Here is a 13322-nt window from a genome sequence, read left to right as displayed (position 1 = left end):
TGAGAATGTTTTCAGTTGAAAACTTTTTTTTTTAAGATTCTCATAATTATTACGTGTAAAACTAAGTCAGACTTTTTTCTTATTTGTAATTGTGATTTAATAAAAAAGGCTTTTTTTTGCATGTCAAAATGTAATTATAAGATAAAGAAAATGACACTATGGGGGATAATTTCTTTCCCTAGTAAAATGGTACACACTATATTTTGTATTGTGTTTTATTTCCAGGGATCATGACACAGAGATTTACAGTAAAATTTTTAAGCTATAATAGTGGTGATGAAAAGGAATTTTCTGGAAATCCAGGTAAGATAGTGTATGTCAGTCACTGATCCTACAAACATATTTTAATTGAATACTCCTGTACCACAGTGATGATTATAAGGAACTCTCTCCAATTGTAGTTTGTGATTCTAGCCTGTCTCTTTCTCTTTTGTGGCACTGTATTCTTTTTCTGATAACAGCTTGGCGTTTTGTTGTTGTTGTTTGTATAATGCCTTTGAAGTGTTGGTAAAATTAACTTTTTAAGAAATAAGAAGCTATAGATGGAGATGCGATGGAGTCCATGGAGAGACTTCATGGGGACTGTGAAGTTCCAGGCATGTGCATTTTGTCATTATGTGCAAATATGGCATCACTTGGTTCGTTATGTATTTGTTTGCTTCTTTAATTCGCTGTTGCCTCCTTAGCGCTTAAAAACAGTAAGGAGAGGGGCACCCAGGTGGCTCAGTCGCTTAAGCGTCTGATGTCAACTCAGGTCACGATCTCACGGTTTGTGGGTTCAAGCCCCTCATCGGGCTCTGTGCCGACAGCTCAGAGCCTGGAACCTGCTTTGGATTCTGTGTCTCCCTCTCTCTCTGCCCCTCCCCTGCTCACGTTCTGTCTCTCTCTGTCTCTGTCAAAAATAAATAAACATAAAAAATTTAAAACAGTAAGGAGAACTGCAGGTCCAATGTGTTAGCTGTTAGTCACGCCCACCCGCTAGGCACTTGCAATGTGGCCAGCGGCATATGTGGACATGATAATATTTGGATATATTGAGTTGAATAAAATACATTCTTCAAATTAATTTCATCTCCTTTTTCTCTCTTTTTTTTAGTGGGGCTACTAGAAAAAAATTTTTAATGTCTAAAAAATTCTAAAAGTATGTCATATTTAAAAATCACATATGTGGCTTGCATTGTATTTTTATTGAACAGCACTGACTTGAACCATAGTAGGTGTTCAGTAAGTATATGTTGGATGGATAAACTATCATTGTTTTTAAAAAATTTGTCCCTCCTTTTACTATTCTTAATCGGGCAGGAAGTAACCATGAAGGAACAACTTTTTTTTACCTTTATTTATTGGTTATTTTTATGTATGTATGTATGTATGTATGTATGTTTATTTTTGAGATCAGGGGAGGGGCAGAGAGAGGGGGACAGAGGATCTGAAGCAGACTCTGTGCAGACAGCAGAGAGCCTGACGTGGGGCTCGAACTCTTGAATTGTGAGATCATGACCTGAGCCGAAGTTGGACACTTAAGCGACTCGCAGACTCCCCTATTTATTTTCAAAACTTTTTTACTTTTAAATAACTTTTTAGTTTGCATGATTTTCAATATTTGCACATAGTGATTTAATAACAATGCATGATCTATTTTACATATATATTTTTAAAAATTTATTTATTTATTTTGATGGAAAGAGAAAGCATGTGAGAGTGGAGGTGGAGGGCAGAATCCCAAGCAGGCTCTGTGCTGTCAGTGTGGAGCCTGATGTGCGGGTTGATCTCAGAAACTGTGAGATCATGACCTGAGCTGAAATCAGGAGTCCAACGCTTAACCGACTGAGCCACCCATGTATATATGTGTGTGTGTGTGTGTATATATATATATATATATATATATATATAATTTTTTTTTTTTTAATGAGATTTTAGTGTACTTGTTAATGTGGAGTGTTGGATTTTATTGTCGGGTTTCGGGGCACCTTGGTGGCTTGGTCGGTTGAATGTCCGACTTCGGCTCAGGTTGTGATCTCGAAGTTTGTGGGTTCGAGCCCCACATCGGGCTTTGTGCTGACAGTGTGAGCCTACTTTGAATTCTCTCTTCCTCTCTCTCTGCCCCTCCCCTGCTCACGCTCTCTCTCTCTCTCAGAAATAAACAAACATTAAAAATAAATTAATATTGTTGGGTTTCCTAGCAGGCTGCTGGAATTTAAGGGTTTTCATTCCTTGATTCAATTTCACATGATTTCTGAGAAGCACCATCAGAACATGTGAAAAATGTTGAAGCTCTTGTCAAAAAAGAATAAATTGATTATGAGCCAGAACTGATCAGTCTGTGAAACAGCTTGTGTATATACAGCACTTTCTGAGGCAGGAGGGGTTTTAGGAAGACTACACGACCTGGGCCCTCTCCTCAAAGAATTCACTGTCTCACTTGGAAAGACAGCCCGGGGTCATGGAAGCCACAGAGAACAATATAAGAAAATGAATAAAGGAGCACTGGGCTTACGCACAGGTACTCCAGAGCTTCAGGGAAGTAGAATGTTGACCATGCCCCTAAACTCTCCATCGTTAAGGAACCGTGTCAAGTATCTAGTAGGAGCAGGTTCTGATCTCAGTGTGGGAAGAGAAGCAGAGTGAGTCAGAGTTCTGCCTGCGGCGTGTTTCTGTCGTGGGCTGTGCGGAGGAGATTGTACCTTGGAAAGCAGCCAGTGCGGGCTGAGAGCAGGGCTAGCCCCGGGGAGGCCAACGGGGCAGAAGTGAGCATTGGGGGTAGTGCACGCGGGCAGGGTCGAACAGCGGCCGGAGGCGAGGCTGCTTGTTCCCGAGTGGTGAGAGGTGACGTTGGAAGCACAACCACCACGCGTGAACCCCAGTTGCGTCCCGGTTTGTAGAAACAGCCCTGAAACGTGTTTTGGGGGACATCGGGGGAAATAGCAGTATGAACTGGATAGGATTTGATTCTAAGGAATTATTAATTTTCTCAGGAGAAATATTGGTATCATGGTTCTGTAGAAGAATATCCTTTATTTCAGGAGACGTAAGAGCTTTTAGAGGTGAAGTGTCAAGTACGCAGCTTATTTTCAAAAGGCCTTTTGCAAAAATTAAATATGTATGCGTAAGCTTGCGTAATATAGACACGACACATACGGCTCAATATTGAGGGTCATTGATTTTGGATGGTGGCTACATCGGCGTCCGTGGTGTTTCTTCTGACTTTTGCGTACATATGGACGTTTTCCTAATGACAAGGTGGGAGCCGTAAGGTGGGTTAATAGGACACGAGTGGAAATAGGACCTGGACCAGACCAGGGGGTGGAACTGATTTACTGGAGACCCTTCTGTCGAAAGATTACTTTGGTGTCAGTCCCCTTTCAAAGCACCTGTGACAAAAGTGGTCGTGATCACTCACGAGTATTCATTACCTGACCCGCTTGGCAGTGGATTCCTCAGTGCGAGGGGCCGGGGCTGACTCCTGCCTGCTTGTTACTTTCCAGGGTTTATTTAAAAAGTCGCACAAATATCTTTGTGAAAAAAACCCAGACAAAATGGGAGCGCCTGGCTGGCTCAGTCGGTTAAGCGTCTGATTCTTGATTTGGGCTCCAGTCATGAACTCATGGGTTCGTGGGTTTGAGCCCCACATTGGGCTCTGTGCTGACAGCATGGACCCTGCTTGGGATTCTGTCTCTCCCTGTCTCTCTGTTCCTCCCCCACTTGTGCTGTCCTCTCTCTGTCTCAAAATGAATAAAAACAGGGGCGCCTGGGTGGCGCAGTCGGTTAAGCGTCCGACTTCAGCCAGGTCACGATCTCGCGGTCCGGGAGTTCGAGCCCCGCATCAGGCTCTGGGCTGATGGCTCGGAGCCTGGAGCCTGTTTCCGATTCTGTGTCTCCCTCTCTCTCTGCCCCTCCCCCGTTCATGCTCTGTCTCTCTCTGTCCCAAAAATAAATAAACGTTGAAAAAAAAAATGAATAAAAACAAACTTAAAAAAAAGTAACAACAAAACAGAGGAAACGAATGAAGGTGGTATCTCTTTTCAAGTGTATTCTTTTTTTTTTTTTTTAATTAAAAGAAAAAAAAAATTTTTGAGAGAGAGAGAGGCAGAGCGGGTGGGGGGGGAGCGGGGGGATGGTGGTGGAGGGACGAGAGAGAGGGAGACACAGAATCCGAAGCAGGCTCCAGGCTCCCAGCTGTCAGCACAAAGCCCGATGCGGGGCTCGAACTAATGAACCGTGGGATCGTGACCTGAGCCGAAGTCGGACACGTAACCAACTGAGCCACCCAGGCGCTGCTCAACTGTATTCTGACACAGCCTTTTCCGTGTGTTTCCTTGTGTTGTGTATTCCTCTTTCATACTGTTTGACAAGGTCACGCTTGCTGTATCAGATTACCTTTAGCTACTTCTTATTATTCTGTTTGTCTAGGTTACCAACTTGGCAAGCCTGTTCGAGCTCTAAATGCCAACAGGGTGAATAACGTGACGACTCTGCACCTTTGGCAATCGGGTAATCTGGTTTGGTAATACGATTAGCCCTTCGGTAAGCTAGAACTGGAAATATTGCCATATTCTGCATCTAATCACGTAATCACCTCAAACTCCTGTTGGTTTATTTAGCGGGGGCGGGGGTGGGGGTAGGGATGGGGGAGATCGTGCTTCTCCGTTTTCTCAAAATTGAACACTGTTTGCACCTGAAGAGCTAGTCATTTGTAAGAGAGACTTAAATACGGGGTTGGCTGGAGAGGCCCTTGTCGTGGTTGCCTGGAGACACGACTATAGATTTGTTCTGAACCATGGGAAACCTGTGCCTTGGTGGCACTCAACTGCTTCTGCCAGAAGGCGTTAACTCACATGTTTAGAATAAACCACTGATCCCAGTCAAGGTACAGAAAGGCTCCTTTGTTCAGCTTTGAAAGGAGCAGAGTGACAATGACCTCGGTTCTCAAAAACTGGAAACTTTATCTCTACATACTGTTTTCCAAGAAAAACTTTGAAGTAACTCTTTACTTTCGTTTAGCAAAAATAGTAAGAGGACAATCTTCTGATTTTCTAGCTGGAAGGGGTTTGTGTACATCAGCAACTTTCAAACCCATTTTATTTGGAGAAAATGCACTATCTGGATGTCTTTTAGAAGTTGGGACCAGTGAAAACTGTACTCAGCTCAGGTGAGTGTATCATTGGCCAATTTTCCTGCGTTTTGAGTGGTTTGCTTAAAACGAATTCACCGCACGAACAGTAAAGACAACACGACTGTGAAAAATTACAGTACGAATAAAAAGCTTTTGGAAAATTGGTAGTGGACAGTGAATAAGTACAGTTTATTCACAATTGGTTCAAATATTGATAGAGGGGGAAATCGAGTTCTTCCCTGGGACCGAAGCCCTTTCATCCATATTTATGCAGTTGCTCTGCTCAAGTCTGTTCATCATTGGAACCCAATACTCCTAGAAGTACAAAAAAGGGCAGGAGGCAAATATAATTGGGGTGGTTAACATTCAAAGAATACTTGTTACGTGGTGTATAAAGAACCTTGCACTTGTCTGGGTGGCATTTGGGAAGTGTGTTAATGGATATGCAAATGCATTATTTTTTTTTTAAATTGAGGTGAATATAATACAATTAATATTTTATAGTAAATAATTCAGTGACATTTGGTGCATTTATGATGTTGTGTAATCACCACCCCTATTTAGTTCCCGGACATTTTCATCTCTGCAAAAGGAAGTCCGTGCCCACTAACCGTCGTTCCCCCCTCCCCCTCCTCCAGCCACTGGCAACCACCAATCTCTAGGGAGATACCTCTTCTGGACATTTCATATCAATGGAATTGTACGATAGGTGACTTTTTGTGTCGGGCTTCTTTCGCTCAGCTTAGTATTTTTTTTTTTTTTTAATTTTTTTTTCAACGTTTATTTATTTTTGGGACAGAGAGAGACAGAGCATGAACGGGGGAGGGGCAGAGAGAGAGGGAGACACAGAATCGGAAACAGGCTCCAGGCTCTGAGCCATCAGCCCAGAGCCTGACGCGGGGCTCGAACTCACGGACCGCGAGATCGTGACCTGGCTGAAGTCGGACGCTTAACCGACTGCGCCACCGAGGCGCCCCTCAGCTTAGTATTTTTGAGGCCATTCATGTTGTAGCAGGTGTCAGTGCTGGGCTCCCTTCTGTGGCTGAGTCATACTCCATTGTACGGCTGCACTACATTTGTTTATCTGTTCATCTGTGAATGGACATTTGAGTTCTTTCCACCTTCTGGCTGTTGTGAATAGTGCTGCTATGAACGTTCACATACCCATTTTTGTTTGACTCCCTGCTTTCAGTTATTTTGGGCATGTAGCCAGGAGTGGAATTGCTGGGTCACAGAGTAATTCTGTGCTTAAATTTTTTGAGGAACCACTGCATTATTTTCAGTGGCTGCACCATTTTATATTTCTACCAGCAATGTAAGAGGGTTCCAATTTGTCCACATCCTCCCAACACTTACTATTTTCTGTTTCTTAAATAATTTTTTTAATGTTTATTTATTTATTAAAAAAAATTTTTTTTTTTCAACGTTTATTTATTTTTGGGACAGAGAGAGACAGAGCATGAACGGGGGAGGGGCAGAGAGAGAGGGAGACACAGAATCGGAAACAGTGCTCCAGGCTCTGAGCCATCAGCCCAGAGCCTGACGCGGGGCTTGAACTCACGGACAGTGAGATCGTGACCTGGCTGAAGTCGGACGCTTAACCGACTGCGCCACCCAGGCGCCCCTTTAATGTTTATTTTTGAGAGAGAGAGAGAGGAGAGAACGAGCGTGCGCGCATGAGTGTGGGAGGGGCAGATAGAGAGGGAGACGCAGAATCCGAAGCAGGCTCCAGGCTCCTAGCTGTCAGTATAGAGCCCGACGCGGGGCTCAAACTCAAAAACTTCAAGATCATGACCTGAGCTGAAGTTGGACGCTTAGCCTACGAGCCACCCAGGTGCTCCCCGATTTTCTGTTTTTTCGATAGGTGTCATCTCAGTTGGTGTGAAGAAATATCTCATTGTGGGTTTAACATTTTTTTTTAATGTTTATTTATTTTTGAGAGAGAGAGAGAGAGAGTACTAGCGCATGTGCAAGGGAGGGGCAGAGAGAGAGGGAGACAGAGGGTCTGAAATGGGCTCTGCATTGACAGCACAGAGCCTGATGGAGGCCTCAAACTCACGAACAATGAGATCATGACCTGAACCAAAGTCTGATGCTTAACTGACTGAGCCAGCCAGGTGCCCCTCATTGTGGTTTTTATTGCATGTATCCTTATACCCATTTTGTCTGTAACACATCCCAAGTAGTATAGTTCTTTGGGAACTACATGGGAAAAGATGGGGGAGGCCCTAGACAGGAAGTAGACTACAGGTATCACTTACCAGCAGAGGCTCTTGATTGTGGGATAGAAGGCTCTCTCCTGCAGTTTATAAGGTTTTTACCTGTCAATGACATTGCCAGAAAGGAAGGATGCTAAGTTCCAATTCTTTTTTTTAAAGAAGCTGTTTTATTTTATTTTATTTTATTTTATTTTATTTTATTTTATTTTACTTTATTTTGTTTTGTTTTGTTTTATTTTGTGTATGTATGTATGTATGTATGTATGTATTTTTTGAGAGAGAGAGGGCACAAGTGAGCAAGGGACAGAGAGAGAGAGGGAGAGAGAGAGAAGCGGGGCTCACCTGTGATGGGGCTCATGTTCACCCAAAATGGGGCTCGAGCTCACCTGAAGCAAGACTCGAACTCATGCACCTGAGACCATGAGCTGAGCCAAAGTCAGTTGCTTAACTGACAGCCACCCAGGCGTCCTCTAATTCTTAATCTTCACTTAATCTTGTGGCTCAAAAATCTAGCTAGATACTTAAAAGATTCTTTTTGCTATCGGATCACTATGGCCCATAAATTTATCCTGGTAACTCGATATGTGATCTACCCACCTCCCAACTTTTGTGACCACCCAATGGAGTCTATAAACTACATGATACCAACAGAAGTTACTAACATTTGAAGTCCAAAGTGAAAGATTGCTTCTGTATGTCCTCCCCAAGTGGCTTAGGTCCACCAAAGAGAACAAAGACACGAGGTGCCTGGGTGGCTCAGTCAGTTAAGCGTCTGGCTTTGGCTCGGGTCATGAGCTTGCAGTTCATGAGTTCGAGCCCAGAGTCCGGCTCTGTGCCGACAGCTCAGAGCCTGGAGCCTACTTCAGATTCTGTGTCTCCCTCTCTCTCTGTCTCTTTCCTGCTTGCTCTCTTGTCTCTCTCAAAAATAAACAAACATTAAAAAAAAAAGAGAGAGAGAGAGAGAGAACAAAGACACCCAGCCAGCTTTTAATGCCAGTTCCTCTGGCAGCTTTTGATTTAGGCACCCAGCAAGCACAACCTAGATATTCCCTGGAAAGGACTTCAGGATGAGACCCACCGGTCATGTGCTGAGAAATGTCTTACTCTTTTGCAGGGAGAATGCTGTTGAACTACTTGATTCATTAATACAAGCAACTCATGTTGCAATGAGAGGCAACTCCAATTACAACGATCCTAGCGATGGCTGGGTCGAAATAATACGTAAGTCAAAGCTGCATAGATGTGCAGCATGTAACTTGTTGCTATGACTACATAGTGCTAGCCCTGCGTGTGTGGGAGCCCCACAAGGCAGCTCTTCCTTTGCTGTGGCTCAAATGACGTTTGTTTTTAGAGGTTAATTCTCTAGCCAGCAGGCTCTTCACATCTTTTACCTCTTATTAACGATGCCCCCCCCTTTTTTTTAAAGTTTATTTATTTATTTTGAGAGAGAGAGAGAGAGAGAGTGCGAGCGAGCATGTGTGCTGGTGGGGGAGGGGCAGAGAGAGAGGAAGAGAGAGAATCCCAAGCAGGCTTCGTGTTCAATGCAGAGCCTGACACGGGGCTCGAACCCACGAACTGTGAGATCATGACTTGAACTGAAATCAAGAGTCAGACGCCCAACGAACTGAGCCACCCAGGCGCCCCACCATTTTTGTTTAAGAGAAAAGCCACATGAAGTTCAAACTGCCCAGTTGTTTTATGAGCGAAGTCTTTGTAAAAGGAAGTCTAAATGAGTGTTGAAGCTTTTCAGTGCATTTCAGTTTGCATTGCTGTTTTTGACCACCAGGGATGTAGGCAGATGAGAACGGACTTTTTAATTTATCAAAGCAATGTCGTTAACCTAAAGGAAAATAAGGTGATTGAGAACGTGATGCTGAGTGAAAGAAGCCAGACACAAACGAACGCAAACTGTCTGATGCCACGTGTATGAAATGCCCAGAATGGGCAGATCTGTAGAGACAGAAAACACACTGGTGGTCGCCAGGGGCGGGGGCGGTTGGGAGGAAACGAGGAGTGACTGCTAATGGGCACAAGGTTTCTTTTGGGGGCATTACAAATGGAATTTGGCGATGGCTGTACAACTCTGTGCGTGTACTGAAAACCACTGAATTGTACACTTCAAATGGGCGAGTTGCGTGGCGTATGAATTGTGTCCCAACAGAGCCGTTAGAAAAGAAAGAAGTTAATGTGCAGCAGGTCAGGAGAGCAGGGACCACCCAGGCCGGGTAGGAAGACTCGGGCCGGGGCGTCCGCAGCGAAGGGCTAGCAGGGGATCGATCGGCCAAGGAGGTGAGGTGCGTGGCACGGGCGGCAGCGGTGAGCCACGCTAGCTTGCCACGGCACACCGAGTTCAGCTGTGAATCCAATACGTGTGTCCGGCCACTGAGCTCCAGCTCGCTCTGCTCGTCAGCGCAGAAGGTCGAGGCCACGGTTTGTGCTGGCAGAACTGGAACCAAAAGCCGGGGTTCCAGCCTCTTTGGTGTCTCCGCAGCCGGCAAGTCAGGCGGCGAGTCTTTCTGACGTCGTGGGGGGTCTTAAGTGTGTAAATATGCTGAACAGAAAGAAAGCTTCTTCTGTTGCTCTCATTAATGGGTTGCCTTTTGGGGCCAGAGAGAGCTAACCGGCTCTGCAGTACCCGCTTTCCTAAGTCCCCTCCTGTCGCTGCGGGTGCGGCTGCGCCGCTCCCCTCTGCCTGGCCGGTGTAAGCAGCTCTCTGCGTCCTGCACGCCTTACCTTACCACCTTCGGTCGCTTCGGCTCAGCGGGCTGGAATTCGCACAAAGAACCATCCAGACACTTGCCTGTGCTCTTCTCACCCGTTGTGATTCGGTCTGGATCATTATGATCCCTGACCCCCTCCCCTCTGTGGGCGGTGAGGGATCACGTCATGTCTGTGGGCTCGACGTGCCCATATCACTCTCTGACTTTGGGAGGGGTCCCGGGGGCCATGGGGCCATGCCCCATGCTCCAGCCACTAGACCCCGGGTTGGATCCTCATTTGGGAGCAGAATCTTGTCAACTCCTGGGCTTTGCCACCTAGGCCGGCTGGATGGGCTGTGGACTCCCCGAGGGATGGAGGGAGGGGGTCAGGAAAGCACCTGAGAAGCGGAACGTGTGGCAGGTTTCAAGACCGAGACCCCAAGGTGGTTAGGTAAGAAAGCGGAGGTGATGGCATTTTGTTGCCTTCAAGGTGGAAGCAGTTAGCTTCTCTGTCACATGTAAGCCCAAATCAACCCTGGTCCTGGTTGATCAGCAGAAGAGAAGTGACGTTGAATGCGCGCATCGAGGAGGAGGAAATTGGATGTCATAAAAACACGGTGTCACCACCCGCCACCCCTCCTGTAATCCACCTCGCCTCTTTTCCCCTGAGGGCTGGTTTTCAAGATGAATGAAAGTTAATTTCCTCTTTAGTTCTACTCTCTTCCATGTGTGTTACTCTATGGCAACACATTAGGAAATTGCTTCCGAACTACTTAATCCCTACTAACTAAAGTTGTTAGCTGCATTTCAAATGTCGTACACAGCTTTTACGCGAGCAGTGACAGCATGCCCTTTGTCTTGTGGCATTTTACTGCGATTGTGTGGTATCTCTGCTAAAACTCTGGGGGAGCTTGGAGCTTGGGAACTGAATCAGGATTTATGGCTTTATTGTGTGGGTCAAGGATTTTATTATTAATTGAGTTTTTTCACTAAAAAATTATTTATTTGAGAGAGAGAGACAGACAGACAGAGAAAGAGGGAAAGAGAGAATCTCAAGCAAGCTCTGCACTGTCGGCACAGGGCCCGATGTTGGGGCTCAGTCTCACAAACTGTGAGATCGTGACCTTGAGCCGAAATCAAGAGTCAGACATCTAACCAACTGAGCCACCCAGGCGCCCCCCTGGGTCCGGGACTTTAAGGTTCCAGTGACTGACTTTACAAGGAAAAGTTTTGAACTCAATGGATAACACGGTTATTAGAGGTGAAAGAGGCAGTAATGTGATTGCTATCTAATAATGTTTCCTGTTTTCTCCCCCTGCATCATGACACTGTAGGAAAACTGTTACTAAATTATTCTTCCCAAAATGCACCGCTTGACATCTCTGTAGGCGCAGATGCCCCCGACACAGACACAGGGGCAGACCCATCGGTTAGTGTGAATGGCATCTGCACGGAGATTCCTGCCCGGCTCAACGTCCGCATCCTCAGCTCAGATGCTGGTGCAGTGGAAGGGATTACTCAGCAGGAGATACTTGGCATAGAGACAAGGTTTGATTGCATCTTGGATAAGTGTCGTTTGGAGAGAGTCAGTAAAGTTGAGAGTGCTCCGAAGAATAGAGAAATGCCAATTTACAGTCTGATCGTGTATTTACAAGTTGCAAATATTAGCCACGGGAGTATATGTATAAATGGAATATGTATCCACTGTGTGTGTAATGGTAACTTGTTCTCACAAGTATTTGTGAAGCTGTGTGTGAGGGATTCTGCGGGGTCTCTTGGGGGGACAGAGATGAGCAAGGGGTGCTTTGTGCTGAGCACGGTTGAAATCCGTGAAAGTAATAATCCACTGGGGTACCTGATGGGGAGGGCGTCTCCCAAAGGGGAGTTGGGTGCGGGTGCCGGAACAAGAGCAGAGGGGGGATGCTGGATAGGCAGCAACGGTGGACGTTAACCACCGGACACACCCAGTAGTGCTCTGCTAAGAATGACGCGGTGCGTGTGCACGTGACACGTGACACGTATAAAGGCGCCTTCGCACTGCGCCTTGCACTTGGCAAATCCTCCCAAATGGTTAGCTGTTGTTCTTATTCTCATATTGTTTATTACTGTAGCTGGGTGATCGGCCTATGAGGTGCTCCTCTCTCTCTGTGCTATTAGAAATTTTACATCATCCAAAGAGGGGGACAAATTACTAGAATTTGAACGTTTTTAAAGAGAATCCCAATTTATATTGTTGCTGTCAGTTACCTGATGCTCTTAACAGATTAGAAACGATTGGTGGATGTGTTACCTGCAAATCTTTTCCTCCCAGGCTCTCCTTAGTGAACTGGCAGTTCCAGTGTGGGCTTACTTGTGAAGATAAGGCCGACCTTTTCCCTGTCAGTGCGTCCGTCCAGTTTATTAAGATACCTGCACAGTTACCCCGTCCACCAACAAGGTAAACCGGTTGGCAACCTAAGTTGATGTTATTAGGAAGCAGAAAAATATATACTGGAAAATAAGTTTATTTCTTTCATCAGGTTTTGATGCGTCTCATCAAAATCGTGCTTTGTTGTACCTACTGTAATCTTCTAAAATGTTTTGTAGATTCCAGATCAATTTTACAGAGTATGACTGTAACAGAAATGAAGTGTGTTGGCCACAACTTCTATATCCTGTGACCCGGTATTATCAAGGTAGGGTAAAGCAGATTTCTGGAATGGTTATCATTATGTAATATGGGGGAGGGGAAGAGAGAGAGGGAGAGAGAGAGAGAATCCTGAGCAGGCTCTACGCTGTCGGTGCGGAGAGCCCGATTCGGGGCTCGACCTCATGAACTGTGAGATCACGACCTGAGCTGAAATCAAGGGTCAGACGCTTAACCAACTGGGCCACCCAGGTGCCCCCATAATATTAAAAAAAAATGTGTCACAGAAAACTTAAAACACATAGAAAAAAGTTTAAAAAAAATTACCAGTAAGGTTACCACTCAGAAATTATCACTATTATTGTTTTGGTTTACTTCTACCTAAATAATTGCCAAAAAAGTTAAGAAGTAAGAATTTTGCTTCATTTCATTCATTTTTTTTTTGCAGGGGAGCCTTATTCTCAGTGCATGGCCAAGGGCTTACTATTGGTATCGTTTTTCATGTTAGCTGTGTTCCTCAGTAGCCCCTGGGCCAGAACATGCCAAGTGTGAAATTTCAACTACCATCTGACTTCTTGCAGACCACAGACTTCAGTGATTTGTTGTACTTCTGTGTACCTCTCTGTAAAATTATAATAAATGCGGTGCTTTATTTTTGTAGCAAA

At 45.1% G+C, this 13322-nt stretch overlaps 1 protein-coding gene across 9 annotated transcripts in view; it reads left to right on the top strand.

The window, feature by feature from the left end:
• Positions 1-13322, top strand: part of TCTN2 (tectonic family member 2) — a 29765-nt gene extending 16443 nt beyond the window's left edge. For all 9 annotated transcript variants that reach the window (XM_043557377.1, XM_043557378.1, XM_043557379.1 and 6 more), the window contains 8 exons: positions 226-303; positions 4411-4491; positions 5038-5149; positions 8447-8553; positions 11420-11579; positions 12343-12468; positions 12618-12706; positions 13106-13322. In XM_043557377.1, the coding sequence (XP_043413312.1) occupies positions 226-303; positions 4411-4491; positions 5038-5149; positions 8447-8553; positions 11420-11579; positions 12343-12468; positions 12618-12706; positions 13106-13209 (857 nt within the window). In that variant the 3' untranslated portion in view covers positions 13210-13322. The remainder of the gene's footprint in view (positions 1-225; positions 304-4410; positions 4492-5037; positions 5150-8446; positions 8554-11419; positions 11580-12342; positions 12469-12617; positions 12707-13105) is intronic.

The sequence above is a fragment of the Prionailurus bengalensis genome, chromosome D3, assembly GCF_016509475.1.
Source record: "Prionailurus bengalensis isolate Pbe53 chromosome D3, Fcat_Pben_1.1_paternal_pri, whole genome shotgun sequence".
In the NCBI taxonomy this organism is placed as follows: Eukaryota; Metazoa; Chordata; class Mammalia; order Carnivora; family Felidae; genus Prionailurus; species Prionailurus bengalensis.
The sequence above is the reverse complement of the archived record's forward strand: the minus strand, read 5'-3'. Positions and strand labels throughout refer to the sequence as shown.